This window comes from Artemia sp. Qi Xiang Cuo, chromosome 9, assembly GCF_049724085.1.
Source record: "Artemia sp. Qi Xiang Cuo chromosome 9, ASM4972408v1, whole genome shotgun sequence".
Lineage (NCBI taxonomy): Eukaryota > Metazoa > Arthropoda > Branchiopoda > Anostraca > Artemiidae > Artemia > Artemia sp. Qi Xiang Cuo.
The window spans coordinates 25,221,343-25,235,295 of NC_142802.1; the positions used below are offsets into that span (position 1 = coordinate 25,221,343).

At 32.3% G+C, this 13,953-nt stretch overlaps 1 protein-coding gene across 1 annotated transcript in view; it reads left to right on the top strand.

The window, feature by feature from the left end:
• The window catches only part of Rbcn-3A (rabconnectin-3 alpha), a 179,519-nt gene that overhangs the window by 89,742 nt on the left and 75,824 nt on the right, over positions 1–13,953 (top strand). Inside the window, exons 23-25 of the mRNA XM_089094941.1 lie at positions 1,931–2,109; positions 4,867–4,997; positions 10,323–10,573. Of these exons, the coding sequence (XP_088951067.1) occupies positions 1,931–2,109; positions 4,867–4,997; positions 10,323–10,573 (561 nt within the window). The remainder of the gene's footprint in view (positions 1–1,930; positions 2,110–4,866; positions 4,998–10,322; positions 10,574–13,953) is intronic.

Here is a 13,953-nt window from a genome sequence, read left to right on the forward strand (position 1 = left end):
TTCCAAAAAACCTTCAATTTCTGATTCCCCGTAATTCTAAATAACTAAAATATCATCCATATATCTGCCCCAAAATTTAGGTTTTAAAAAATATGTTTCTATAGATAAATTTTCTACATACTCTACATAAATATTTGCTAACAACGGACTTAAAGGCCCTCCCATTGCTAATCCCCTAATTTGATGGTAAAAATTATCTCTAAACGTGAAGTAATTAGTATACCTGCTAGTTATTCTGACTAAATTTAATATAGTTTCCGGTTCAATTCCCGAAGATAATTCTTATATCTCCTTTTTACGTTCCTCAAGTTTTTTGGATAAAATACTAAACGATTTATCAAAAGGATTATACGTATACATGGATTTTATATCAAAACTGAACAATCTAGATTCTTCTGATATTTCTACACTTATAAGTTTATCTTTTAAAAGATAAACTTATAAAGGAAAAGAGTAAAATAGGAAAAGAGTTTTCTTTTCCTATTTATTTATATTTTTTCTTTTGTTTTGTATAGTATGTTTTTTATGTTTATGTAAGATTTTTTTTTTCCGTTGAGAAAGGCTCCCGGATGTGGGGCCGAAATATTCGGAGTATGTGTGTTTAATTAATTGTGTTGTATTCACTGCTTTATAGAAATTGAAACCCGTTTTTCTTGTTAAATTTTTTGTAAATGGAAAAGCAGTGTGGTCTAAGAAATTATTTACTTATTAGACTTTATTGTCAAATTGTTGTTTAATAATTTTCTTTTGATGAATGTATAAAAATATAGGAAAATGGCACATTTTATCCATTTTCAGTGGATAATGAGTAGCAGTATTTGTCAAAAATATTTTGTTTATAAATTAGTATGTTTTTTATAAACCATTTGAACGGTTTAAATAATCTATTCATTGACTAATCGTCATACTACTATTACATGAATAGTTATAAGTTGATTGTTTCGAACACTTTACTCCTTGTAGCCAACTACATGACTGTGATTTTGTTGACGATATTCCCCTTGCTGCTTAATTTTAAGGGGCTGTAAAACATAACCTAAATGCGCTAGTAGTAATATTTATATCTACTGGCCTTCAAATAAATGCTGATAAAGCGAAATGTACGTCAAAGGGAGTTAATACAGTTAGTGCTACTTTGGCAAGCAGGCATCCAGTATAAAGGCACTGATGTTGAAGATGCTAAAGAACTTCAGTAACTTGGTAGTACAGTTTACCAATGGAAGCCGTGACGGAGAAGTGATACTATGCATAGCTTTCTCCCAATTCTATAACATTCGGAGATCGAAGAATCACTCTCAGAAATCAAAAATACCGTAATTTGGAAGTAATATACCCCCTGTCCTTGTGTATGTTTGAGAGTTTTGGAGTCTATAAAAAAGGTGGGGAATAGAATTCATAGCTTCGAGAAAAATTGCTCAAGAAAAGTGTCTGTGATACAATGGGCTGATTAAATATCAAATGCCATGCCATAAGGGGCGTCACGAAAAAAATGCCATAAGGGGCGTCACGAAACAGCCACGAGTAAACAATGGTATCCGAATGTGAAGACGGAGGTATTGGGCCCTATGACTTGCATGGAGGGCGGAAGTTTCCACATGATGTTGTCTGCTGGCCCTCTTCAGGCCCCTACCAAGAGGATGAAGACAACGTAATACACTTGTTCTTTCCTCAGGAAAAAAGAATGTAAGTCATCAAACTTCATTATTGAGCCTCTTTGGCTCATTTACTGAGGTTATTGAGTCTCATTGAGGTTCTTGGCTCAGGATTGATTGAAGTTGTGGTGAGCCAGCGCTGCCTTATGCACTTCCGGATGTAAGAGGACCTATGTCTAGGTAAGTAACTCTTCTAACCGTTCATATTAAAAGAGTAGTTAACAATGCCAAAATTTGGCACTTTGGTAGGATGGACTCAATTAAAGTTCTTATTTTAGTTGATGGTATCGGACATGCTTCAGAGTCTTGTCGGATTAAGAACACCTCCTCACCCAGGTCGGTCGACACCTTTGCGCCAAATGTTTCTTCTTCGTGATTTAGCTATTGCCCTGTCTGCTTGTGTTTATCAAGGTCTTTGTGGTATCGAGGGGCTGGACGCAGAAAACACTGGTGGCTGGTAAGTATTATTACTTAATATTATTAATTTTGCATTTTGATTAGTTTTACTTGCGAAACGAGTGGGTGGGTATCAGTAAAAGTCAAAGGCGCTAATGTAGTACCTTTGTAAATGAGGCATTACAAAAAAAGTTTTTTAAAAGTTGGTTTTAAGTAGATTAGAAGTGAATATTATTTAATTTGTATCAGTAAAAGCTGTTTTATCTCTTTGGCTAAATTCCTCCATAAACGATCTTTTCTGTTGGTTCCAGTGAAACATCTTGAGTTTCTTGGGCTACCTAGTTTAACTAAGAAGTAATGACCATAATCTGTATCCTGTTGACTTTTAAACTTTTCTTTTTATTTGTTTTAATAAAAATATATAATTGTTTTATATGGTATGCCAATGTTGCCACCTCAACTGGATGGCGTATATATGGGACATTTTTTGTGCAATGAATATTTTACAAAAAATGTATCACACTCACTCGTGTATTGATATTGTAGTTCTAGCCATTTTAGATCGTTTTGAAGTCAGCAATAACTTTTCCACGAAAAATTGTGTCTGGCTGATCTGCATCCTTATAGCTTAAAGCCTAATTTGCAATACAAGCCTCTAGTTTTTGAGACATTATCTATCCATTATAGAATTTGAAAAACGACATTGTTTGAAGAATAGACTTTAAATTGAACCCATAGCAAATTTGTTAATGTTTGACTAGGCTATGGTGAATTTTGTATGTTTTAATGTGTGATTCTACCTATGTGTGGATCAATCCTGCCCGTGGATTTTCTTTTGTGTGCCTGTGCCGCATTGTATTCACATTTGTCCATAAAGTCAAAATAACACGCGACTACAGTGCTAGTTGTGTATCCCGTTTATAATTTCTTAAGTCAAACATTGTTCAATTTTGAGCATAGAATTTGTGATTGAGCAATCAGAGTTAAGATTTGAGGCGTAGTTTTTAACAATAGGAAAGATGTAAGTTTGAAACAGTAGTTTCAAAATACAAAACATAGTCTTAGTGGGAACCTGTTGGGAAACAAAATGGTGTTGACACTAGCTCGTCAACACCATTACCTTTTTAATTTTTCTTTTTGTAATGCTAGTGTGATGTTGCTAGCACTGCTGACGGTAGTTTGGTCTAGAAAGTTTAGCTTGTCAGGGGTACTATAATTATAGGCAAAAGATTTCTCATCCCCTTTGGAAAATTCTTGAATACGTGCCTGGCACGGAACGAACAATAAAATGCTTGTATTTGCATCATTTGCCGTTTTGTTTTTTGCACGTTTATCGAAAACGACCCCCTCCCAAAACGACATGTCCTTTTTTTGTTTTTAAAAGCTCTGCTAACGTTTGTTTGGCCCAAGAAGTTTAGCTTGTTGGGGGTTGTGTAATTAGAGGCTAGTATAATATTTGGCGGTTCTGCTGCTCGTAAATTTACAGTGTGCCTTGGACTTTAATTTCCTCGCATGCTTTTTTCCTTAATTTTTGAGGTTCCAATCCATATTCATTGTAATTCGCTATCCACTTGTTGTCCAAAAAATGACTACTTCCTTTTCGTCTCATAAAATTACAGTATTAGTAACAAATCGAGTTTCCGTAATCTTGTTTCATGTGAGAAACTCCTCTGTTGAATTTCGGACAGAGTATAGTCGTGCTTTAGAACAATTTGCATTTTTCAAATAATCTGTACCTTTATGTTTGTTTTCTCAAAATATGCATAGATTTTGTGTTTTACTGTATTGTCAATTTTCACGACAGCCGAAGTAACAAATTAGACCAAACTAAAAATTACGTAAAGCTTCGTCGTTCTCAGTAGTTCCCTGCAATTTTTTTCTTTGGGGGGGGGGGGGGGGTACTTTATAAAACTCAGTGAAATTTTATGTTTTAGGTACTGAATTGTAGTATAATAGCTGTCATGTCAGCTGCACATTTGTGCTAAGTAAATTTCTAGTAAAATGTGTATTTTCCGGGAAAAGATTACCAATTTTATATAAAATTGGTATTGCATTAGTGCGTCCTTTTAACAGGAATGCAGTTTAGGCAAAATTTACGGTCTGAAAAACGAATTTTTAATTTTGGTCCGGAACAAAAATAGCTAAACATTCATCCCCATGAAGACTCGTTTCTTATCGGGTGTCGAGAAATCTTGCTACCTAAGCGAAATTCAACTGATATAAAAACTTGGAATTTAAATTATATCAAATCTGTTTATTTTGCAGCAATATATGGTTGTGTTATGGATGTTTTAATATAGGAAAGCAGTTATTACGTCTCAAACTGGAATTTTTTACTATTTAGTACTGAAAAAAAAAATTGGTGGCCTGGAAAAAATAAAATTTTCATCTCTGGTCTGGGACAAAAATAACTTTATATTCATCCATCTGAAGACATCTTTTTCATCAGGTTACGAGAAATTCATATGAAGAGCGAAATTCGAATTGTGTAAAAAATCGGGAATTCACTTGATGCCAAATTTGTTAATATTTAAGCAATTTATGGGTATATTATGGACTTTTAAATTTGAAAAAGCTGTTAAGGTTTATCAAAACTGGGTTTTCAACATTTTCTTTTTGAAAAAACTTGAAGGAAATACTATTGGATGTCACCTTTCCGGCATCAGAGTGAACTATAATAGCTTCCAGTTTAGCTCGCACATATGTAACTTGTAAATGTCGAGTGTGTCCTTGTTTTGCGTCTTTTATTTGTTAAATTCATTTACGTTTTTTTAATATTAGTAAATTTTTAAGATTTTGATTCATTTTTATTTTGCAGGAATTTTGAGGCAATTAAAACGCTTGCGTCAGCGTATAAAGACTTCCATCTGATTGGCCTAAGTGCAAAGAAGCGTAGGGGCAGCTGCGATGAAAATTTGAATCCTACCTCCTATCCTTCCAAATGGCCAGGTTAGTTTGTTTTTCCTTCTTTTAATTTCGTAGAAATTAATATCGTATATAATCTATCGAAGTATAAAATTTCGTATATAAACTACCTCCCGCCTACACTCTACCAAAAAAAAAACTACAAAAAACAAAAAACAATATAAATTTTAAATCGTTTTTGTTTATTATTTTTTCCTTCGTTTGTTTACAAAGAATAAATTTAGTTTTTGGCTAATTATAATTTAATCATTTATTTGATATAATTTTTATTTTCTCATCTGATTCATAACCAATTGATTTTATGTCTTCAGATTAATTTTTCTTTTTCAACATTAAGATGGACAACTAACTTGAATTTTAAATTTATAGAATCTCCATCACCAGTACACACTACCAAAAAAAAAACTACAAAAATCAAAATACACTAAAAATAAAAACTTTTTTACTTATTTTTTTTTCATTCGTTTTATTAAGAAGCATTAATTTTGTTTTTGGCTAGTAATATTTGCAAAAGTTATTTTATATAATTCTTATTGTATCCTCTGATTCATAACAAATTTATATTCTGTATTCATCTGAAATTTGATGATGCAACAGTTAGATGTTTGATTAACTTGATTTTTAATAACATGTACAATAAAACACCCCCACACTCTACCAAAAAAAAAAACTTTAAAAATCAAAAACCCATCTAAAATATAACTAGTTTGGACTTTTTATATGTTCCAACGTTTTATTACGAAGCCAACAATTATTTTTTGTATTGTAATAATTTACTAAGTTAGTTGATCTAATTCTTATTTTCACCACAGATTCAGAACCAAGGTATATACAGTCTTCAGCTGAAATTAGCTTTAGCAACAGGAAGAGGGACCGAGAACTTGATTATTAAATACTTGTAAAATACATTCCGCCCGCTCTCAACAAAAGAAAAACAACAAAAATATCAAAACACTAAAATACATATTGAGTTGATGAATTATTTTTTCCATCGAGTTATTAAGAATTACAATTATAGTTTTTAGATAGTAATAAGTTCATCATTTAGTTGATCTAATTTTTATTTTCTCCACTTATTAATAACCAATTTATATTCTTTCTTCATCTTTAATTAGCTTAATAAAGAGGAAGATGTACTGAGAACTTGTTGATTGATTTTTTAAACAATAAAATAAGCACACAAACTACCAAAAAAAAAACTACAAAAAACAAAACAGAATAAAAAACAAATAGTTTTTACTTATTATTTTTTCATTCATTTTATTAAATTGAAAAAATTTTTATTTTGTCTAGTATTACTTGAATCTGTTATTTTATATACTTCTTTTTTTATCATCTGATTAATAACACATTTATATTATGTATTTAGCTGAAATTTGATTAAGCAATAGTACGAGGGACTGAGCACTTGATTATTAAATTATTATAAACTACCTCACGCCCTCTCTCTACAAAAGAAAAACTTCAAACATATCAAAACACTAAAATTTAAATCGTTTTGATGAATTAGTATTTTCATTATTTGATTACGTATCATAAATTTAGTTTTTGTATTGTACTACTTGACTAAGTTAGTTTATCTAATTCTTATTTTCTCCTCTGATTCATAAACCATTTATATTATTTCTTCCGCTGAAATTAGCTTATGCAAGAGGAAGAGGGAATAAGCACTTGATTATTAAATTATTATAAACTACCTCACGCCCTCTCTCTAAAAAAGAAAAAATTCAAAAATCTCACAACACTCTAAATTTTAAATCGATTTGATTAATTATTTTTTCCTTTATTTTATTAAGAATTATAAATATAGTTTTTGGCTAGTTATACGTGACTAAGTTAGTTGATCTAATTCTTATTTTCTAATCTGATTCATAACCAAGTTATATTCTGTCTTCTGCTTAAATTTGGTTAAGCAAGATGACGAGGGACTGATAACTTGATTATTAAAATATTATAAACTAAATTCCGCCCTCTCTCAAAAAAAGAAAAACTTAAAAACTATAAACACTCTAAAATTTAAATTGTTTTTATGAATTAGTTTTTTCTTCATTGGTTTACAAAGTATAAATTTAGATTTTAGCTAATAATATTTGCCTAAGTTATTTGATCTAAATCTGATTTTCTCCTCTGATTCATAACAAATTTATATTCAGTATTCCGCTGTAATTAGCTGATGCAAGAGGACTAGGGAATAAGCACTTTTGATTATTGAATTATTATAAAATAAATTCCTCCCTCTCTCTACCAAGAAAAACTTAAAAAATATAACAAAACTAAAAATTAACTCATTTTGATGAATTAGTTTTTCATATAAGTTATTACGAAGAATAAATATAATTTTTAGCTAGTAATAATTGCCTCAGTTAGTGTATCTAATTCTTATTTTCTCCTCTGATTCATAACCCATTTATATTCTGTCTTCCGCTGAAATTAGCTTATGCAAGAGGACTAGTTAATAATAACTTTTGATTAAAATTTACTTGTACTATACCTCTAGACCACTATTTACCAAAAAAAAAACTTCAAACAACAAACAACAATCTAAAAAATACCGCGAGTGTGTTTATTAGTTTTTCCTTTATTTGTTTACAAAGTATAAATTTAGTTTTTGGCTAATTATAAGTGACTAAGTTAGTTGATCTAATTCTTATTTTCTCCTCTGATTCATAACCCATTTATATTCAGTCTTCCGCTGAAATTAGCTTATGCAAGAGGACTAGGGAATAAGCACTTTTTATTATTAAATTATTGTAAACTACCTCCCGCCCTCTCTCTACCAAAAAAACTTCAAAAATCTCAAAACACTCTAAAATTTAAATCGTTTTTGTGAATTAGTTTTTCCTTTAATTGTTTACAAAGCATAAATTTAGTTTTTGGCTAAGTATAAGTGACCAAGTTAGTGGATCTAATTATAGTTTTCTTTTCTAGTTCATAACGCATTTATATTCAGTCCTCTGCTAAAATTAGCCTATTTTAGAGGACTAGGGAATAAACACATTCAGTTCAGTTAGGTTAATGTGGACATATCAGTGTTTCTCACTAAAGTTGGGTCATCAATACCTGGATCGGTGCTCTTTGAGTTCCTGTTTGCTAATATTGCGACCAAAAGGTATCCAAAGCTGGGATAATAGCTTGCTATTTCCAGTACCTTAAATTACGTAACCCAATAGATAAAACAGGGCATAATATTATTTCCCTGGATATTAGGGGTTAAGGAGGACTGTTTGCTCCTTGGAAAACGTTTCAATCAAATCATTTTTTCAACTCTTAACAGGTTTGTTTAAACTTGTCTCCAAGGGAGTTTATGTCCTTGGAAACTTTTCCAAGGACATTTTATAAAAAAAAGAGTGTATTTTTATTCGTATGACTTTAAATTTTTGGGAAAAGGGGAATCTTGGAAGAAAGTGTGGAGGTAGTACCCAAAGAAATTTCGATACCAGTTTTCTTCTATTTATGCAAATGACTTTACTTCCCTAGTATAACAGTTTTAGCAAATCAAGGCTGTATCCAGGGGGGGGGTTCGGGGGTTTGAATCCCCCCCCCCTCGAAATGTTTGTCTGACTTGTAAAAACGTAACAAAAATGGACGTAAAAAAATTTTGTGTGCGTTTTTTGAGGGTTTTTTTGTGTACCCCCCCCTCCCCCAACAAATTTTTTAGTAAATCCCCCTCTGAAAAAAAAATCCTAGGTACGGTCTTGTAGCAAGTAGTCATTCCACCGGTACCCTTTCTATATGAATGTACTATCATGCTATCCAATCTACTTTATTGATTTTCCTGAGGGCCAAAATGATCAATCGGTATCCTCGATTTTAGATACCCTTAAATAACTCGGGCACCGAAATTACCAAGGTACTGCCACAACTTTAGGTAATAAAACTAGATCCGACCCGGTTACCCAAGAACTGACTTTAGTTTTACCACATAAATGCTACCTATGCTAAACTATAATTTTCTTGGGTTTTCTAGATGGAGGGAGGCGGTGAAACCGTGGGCTAATGGTTTTGAACAGTTTGATTTTAATGCTGCATTTTTTTTTTCGACCCGCAACAATATATCGAAGGCTTTTATGCTCTTCTTCAAATTCATGACAATTTGTTATTGTTGTGTGGGGTTTGACGCGTTCGACATATAGGTCATATGCGTTCGTATCACTTATTTTTATCTGTGTTCTCTGTAATCACTAGCTTGCTTGGGTGACGATATTTTAGTTTCCTAATTACTTTTACTGTTACATGTAACCTAGAAATAGGTTACCATTATTAAATTAACTTCAAATCACGATTCTTTGACATTAGACAATTTCTTCCAAAATGTATTTTTTAATTTTTAATTTCTATGGAGCTAGGTCGCTGTTTACTAGATTCTGAAACGTAGAAAGAAAAGAAGAACGAACGAAAAATTTGAGAATAAAAAAAAAAAACTATAGCGAAGGTAATTTTTAGCCAGTGAACATCGATTATACATATATATATATATATATATATATATATATATATATATATATATATATATATATATATATATATATATATATATATATATATATATATATATATATATATATATATATATATATATATATATATTATAATTCAAAAATTATATATTCAAAAATTAGATTTGGGATGGATTCTTTTCATGGCTACAGGTGTGCCTGTCTGTTGGTTCGTTTAGCACTAACACGACTAATCGATCCTTTTTTATTAGGAAAAAGAATATGTATTTAGTCTCTTCTTATTACATTATTGCTTTATAAATGAAGTTAAAAACTGTCCCTAGCGTCTCCGTTTAAAGCAAAGTCCTATTGTTATTTCAGTGTCTTCCTGAAAAGATTGTGGTAAATATTTATTGGGAAAAGTATGTTTGTCTCATCGAAAAGAACTAAATTATTCGGGTTTGAAAAGCGCAGGTGGCCATAGCTGAATTAAAATCAAATTGGTACTAAAATCACAGCTGAGTTTTGCTTTTAGACTTTGGAGGTTTGTCTGTTGAGCGTTTACGTTCGTGTAGCCTTTCTCCTAACTGCTGACAGATTCTGTAAAAATACACTTTCCCACAGGAACAGGGTTTCTATCTACACCATTGCCAGGGATAAGATCTGCTTTGCCTATCCTGGATTTGAAATAAAAGAACTTTCGACCTTAAAATCACGTTCGAAGAAATTGGAAATATTATGTTTCCGTAATTTCTTTTTCTTCAATTTTTTCGCCCAGTTTAGCTACCGCTGCCACCCTCCTTCCTCTGCATCAGACTTTTGAGTATGTCAGTGCTTTTGCTTAATTGTTTCATTAAATTTACTTGCTTTTTATAGCTGTGAGTTTCAAACAAAATAATTTGAATTGTTTCAGGTGTCGAATTCCTGCGTGCAATCTTAAATAAAGTTGAAGAGCAAAATTCGGAATATGTATTGACGCTGTTATGTGAATGCTTTGTGGGAGTGTTTGTTAGTCTTTTGTCCTATGCTCTTGTGGCCTGTGATAATCATATGCTTTTCCGTCTTGTCGCTTTGAATCCTACTCAAGAAACGTTTGGTCATGTTTTTGGTGGTGGAACGAAGAAGGTTGTTAGAGTAGCGGCTTCTGCAGCAGGGAATAACTTGGTAAGTTTTTTACTTTTTTTTTATCTTTATTAATATTATTATAATGTAACTAAGGCTGTAATTACTTAGTTTAAGGTTTCTGATACCATAAATAGGGATAAAAGGATATATCCCTATTTGAACTATTATTTGTGCGTCATGGAAAGGTAGTGTGATCTTTGAAACTACCTTCACAGTTTTGGAGTTGGAAACATATAATTCTATCAACAGGTGTGTAAGTCAATTCAATCCAATTCAATTTTTTTTAATTACAAAGAAAAACATAACAACTAAATTACTAATAACCACCCTAAAAAAGATACTAAAAAGCACTTGTGACGTGGCAGCTACTCACATTTTTAAAAACAAATAATTAATCAAACTAACAAAAAATTAAATTAAATAAAAATAAATTACATAAGCAAAATAAAAACTATCACCAATATCTCATCAACCATTCTACCATAATAATAATAATAATAGGAACAATAATAATAATAATTAATAAATAAAAACTACCAACCTTTTTCTAATGAATATTTTTTCAAATTACTTTTAAATAACCCGAGGTGCTCAGCCACCCGAATGCTCCCTGGAATGGAGTTTCATACAAAGGACCCTGAAAATCTAGTAGGGAAACCAGCCCTGGTTCCACTTCTATGTGGCACAACAAAATTACCAGCATGACGAGTCTCATAACCATGTATTGACCTATTGTTTCTAAAATAGCCACGAAAAACCTCAGGACCTACAGAATTCCAACATTGCTATGCAACGATTCCTAACTGGCAGTCACGCAACTGTCCTACGTTAAGAAAGAATTTATTTGGGGAAAAGAGAAGGGGAGGTTCCTACCCGACATTAATTCGGGCAAAATTCTTTATAAATATTCACAGGGGCTTTCATGCATTCGGACGTTTTGCTTTTTGGTAATTTTTTTGTAAGAATTCATTGACCAATAAAACAATTGAGATAAGAAAAAAAAAAGTTCTTTCTGGTTTCTACAGGAAAAATGTTCATTGTATAGGTATGTTAATAGGCTCTCCATTTCGATTGCAATAATTCAAAAAGTTTTTTGTTGTATTTTTACTAAGTTTTTTTTTTAGTTCGTCCTTGAAATCGATCACGGTAGTTCATAATCCGTTTTGTGATATTTTTGCTAAGGTTATACTTATAGTTCCCACCCTAGAACTGGCTATGCTTGATCTGATTTTTCAGTCTGTTTTCTCTTATCCTCTTTGGGTCGAAAGACAGTGAGTTGTTTCCATTGTTCTACGACGCATTGTATTTCCTTTTTTCGTTCCTCAGAAATAATTGGAGTTCTTTCAGAAATAAGAATGTAGAATTTAATCAATAAACAAATAAAAGAATAGATCAGGAGAATTGAATATCGTGAAATTTTGTTTCTTTTGATTTGTCCCGTGTGTCTTAAAAGACTTCTTATGCAAAATACTAGTAGTAACAGTCGGAAAACTTCATCATATTTTGTAGCGTGTTCCACTTTCCTACTAAGTATATATTTTGTTGTATAACGGATTGTAAATATTTGCTCATGATTAAGTACAAAAATTCAATATCGCTGAATAAATTGTGCGAATGTTCATCATCCATTAGTTCCCTTATATACGGTCCTTCATATATTGCTCACTTAACTTTTGCTCCATTCATCTTTGCGACCTTATTTCGCAAATACCTGAATCTGTAATAATGTAACATTCCACGGCGTTTGTCCTTCATGAGACCCGATAAAGTATAAAGTGGAGGTAAATACATGATGTGGAGGTAGTATGGAGCTAGTGGAGGTAGATGTTTATCTGGTCAACAAAAAGAGTCTTCGCCACGTTGTTCTCTCCAGACAGCGGTTCTATCCAAGCAGGCCTTCTTTCGCAGAGAAGTATTTTTATGTATGTTATCAACGGATAAATTTGTCATATGTCTTCATCATTTTAAGCTGCATGAGCTATCGGAAGAGAAAGAAATCTGTCCCGGTGTGGGGAAGTACTGCTTGGATACTAAGTATAATAGAATCTATGAACAAAGACCAATCACTTACACTGAAATCATTGCAAAGAATCCCCATAACGTGTTTGATGGTACGTTCATCAAAACTACGTCATCTTCATTGAAAAATGTTCAGAAAAAGAACCATTGCGGTCAAGATAAAAGCTCATGTTCATATCAGAAAGGAGTAGATTGCTTCCTTTTTCCCGTGAAGCTAAAAGCACACCTTGATCCTTTGACGAATTTAAATCATGAATGAGATCGTTAAGATATCATGACTCAAGCTATGAAGATCGTTATCTTGATAGATATCAGATGTCTAGATCATTAAGATCCCCCTGATAAAAAAAATGTTGCTAATTTCATTCACAGGAGAGGAGGGGGCTAAACTATGGGTCGACACCTAGGTGTTCGGTCCCATATTCATTCCCACTCACTGTCACATTTCAGGAGGCACTGGTGCGGGCAATTTTACCATGTGGCTTATAAGCATTAAAGCAAATAGTTATTTAGGATATTGCACAGTTTCTCTTGTTTTAGAGTTGATTCCAGCTATTTCGTCACACATAAGCAAGAGTCTGTTTTGGGATCCTTTAGTCCCCTCCAAATCATGAGGACACCAAAGGATATGCCGTGATCTCAAACAGTCTGTCAGGATTGCAATATATGTCAAGCAGCATGGGGGGGGGGGCTTTTTTCCTTGATCGCCAAACCATGCGCCTAAAATCATGTTTGTAATAGTTTCTTGTAGGTTTTAAGTTTGTTTTTTTAGGTACTTCTGCTGCATTTAGGTACTGCTGGTACTTCTGAGGCATTTCTGCTTCTGAAATAATAAAAAGACCGACGTTTACCAACACGCAGGAATACACTTCACAGGGCTAGAGTTCTTTAATATTGAGAGTGAGACAGCAAGCACAACATGGCACGATGCTGCAATATGAGCAGGATTTTTTGGCCTTCTTTGTATCCTGGCGATATGCGTCAGAACTAAGGATTACTCCTTTTATATATTTTGATAGTTTACGAATAATTGTATTAGAAAAAAGGAATAAAAGCAAATTAATTAAGCATTGCTAAATTAACCAATATGCAGAATTGTCTTTTTTTTTTTCTTTTTTTTTTTTTTTATTGAATAAAGGGTATCGTGACGAAAGCTAAATCCGATAAGCACACTTTTGATTTTAGTCATCATGACTTGGATAAGAACACAATTCACATTCTATGTAACAAATAACTTACTAGGGTAATCTTTCAAAATCATGGAATATAGGTTAAATGGTTTCATCCCTTCATTCAATCACCGTTGTTTGTTTGTTTTTTTCTAAGCTATTTCCGTCATAAATATTTAAATTGTTGTTAAAAGGGGACCCAACACAGGACCATTGTTGTTATTATTAAGG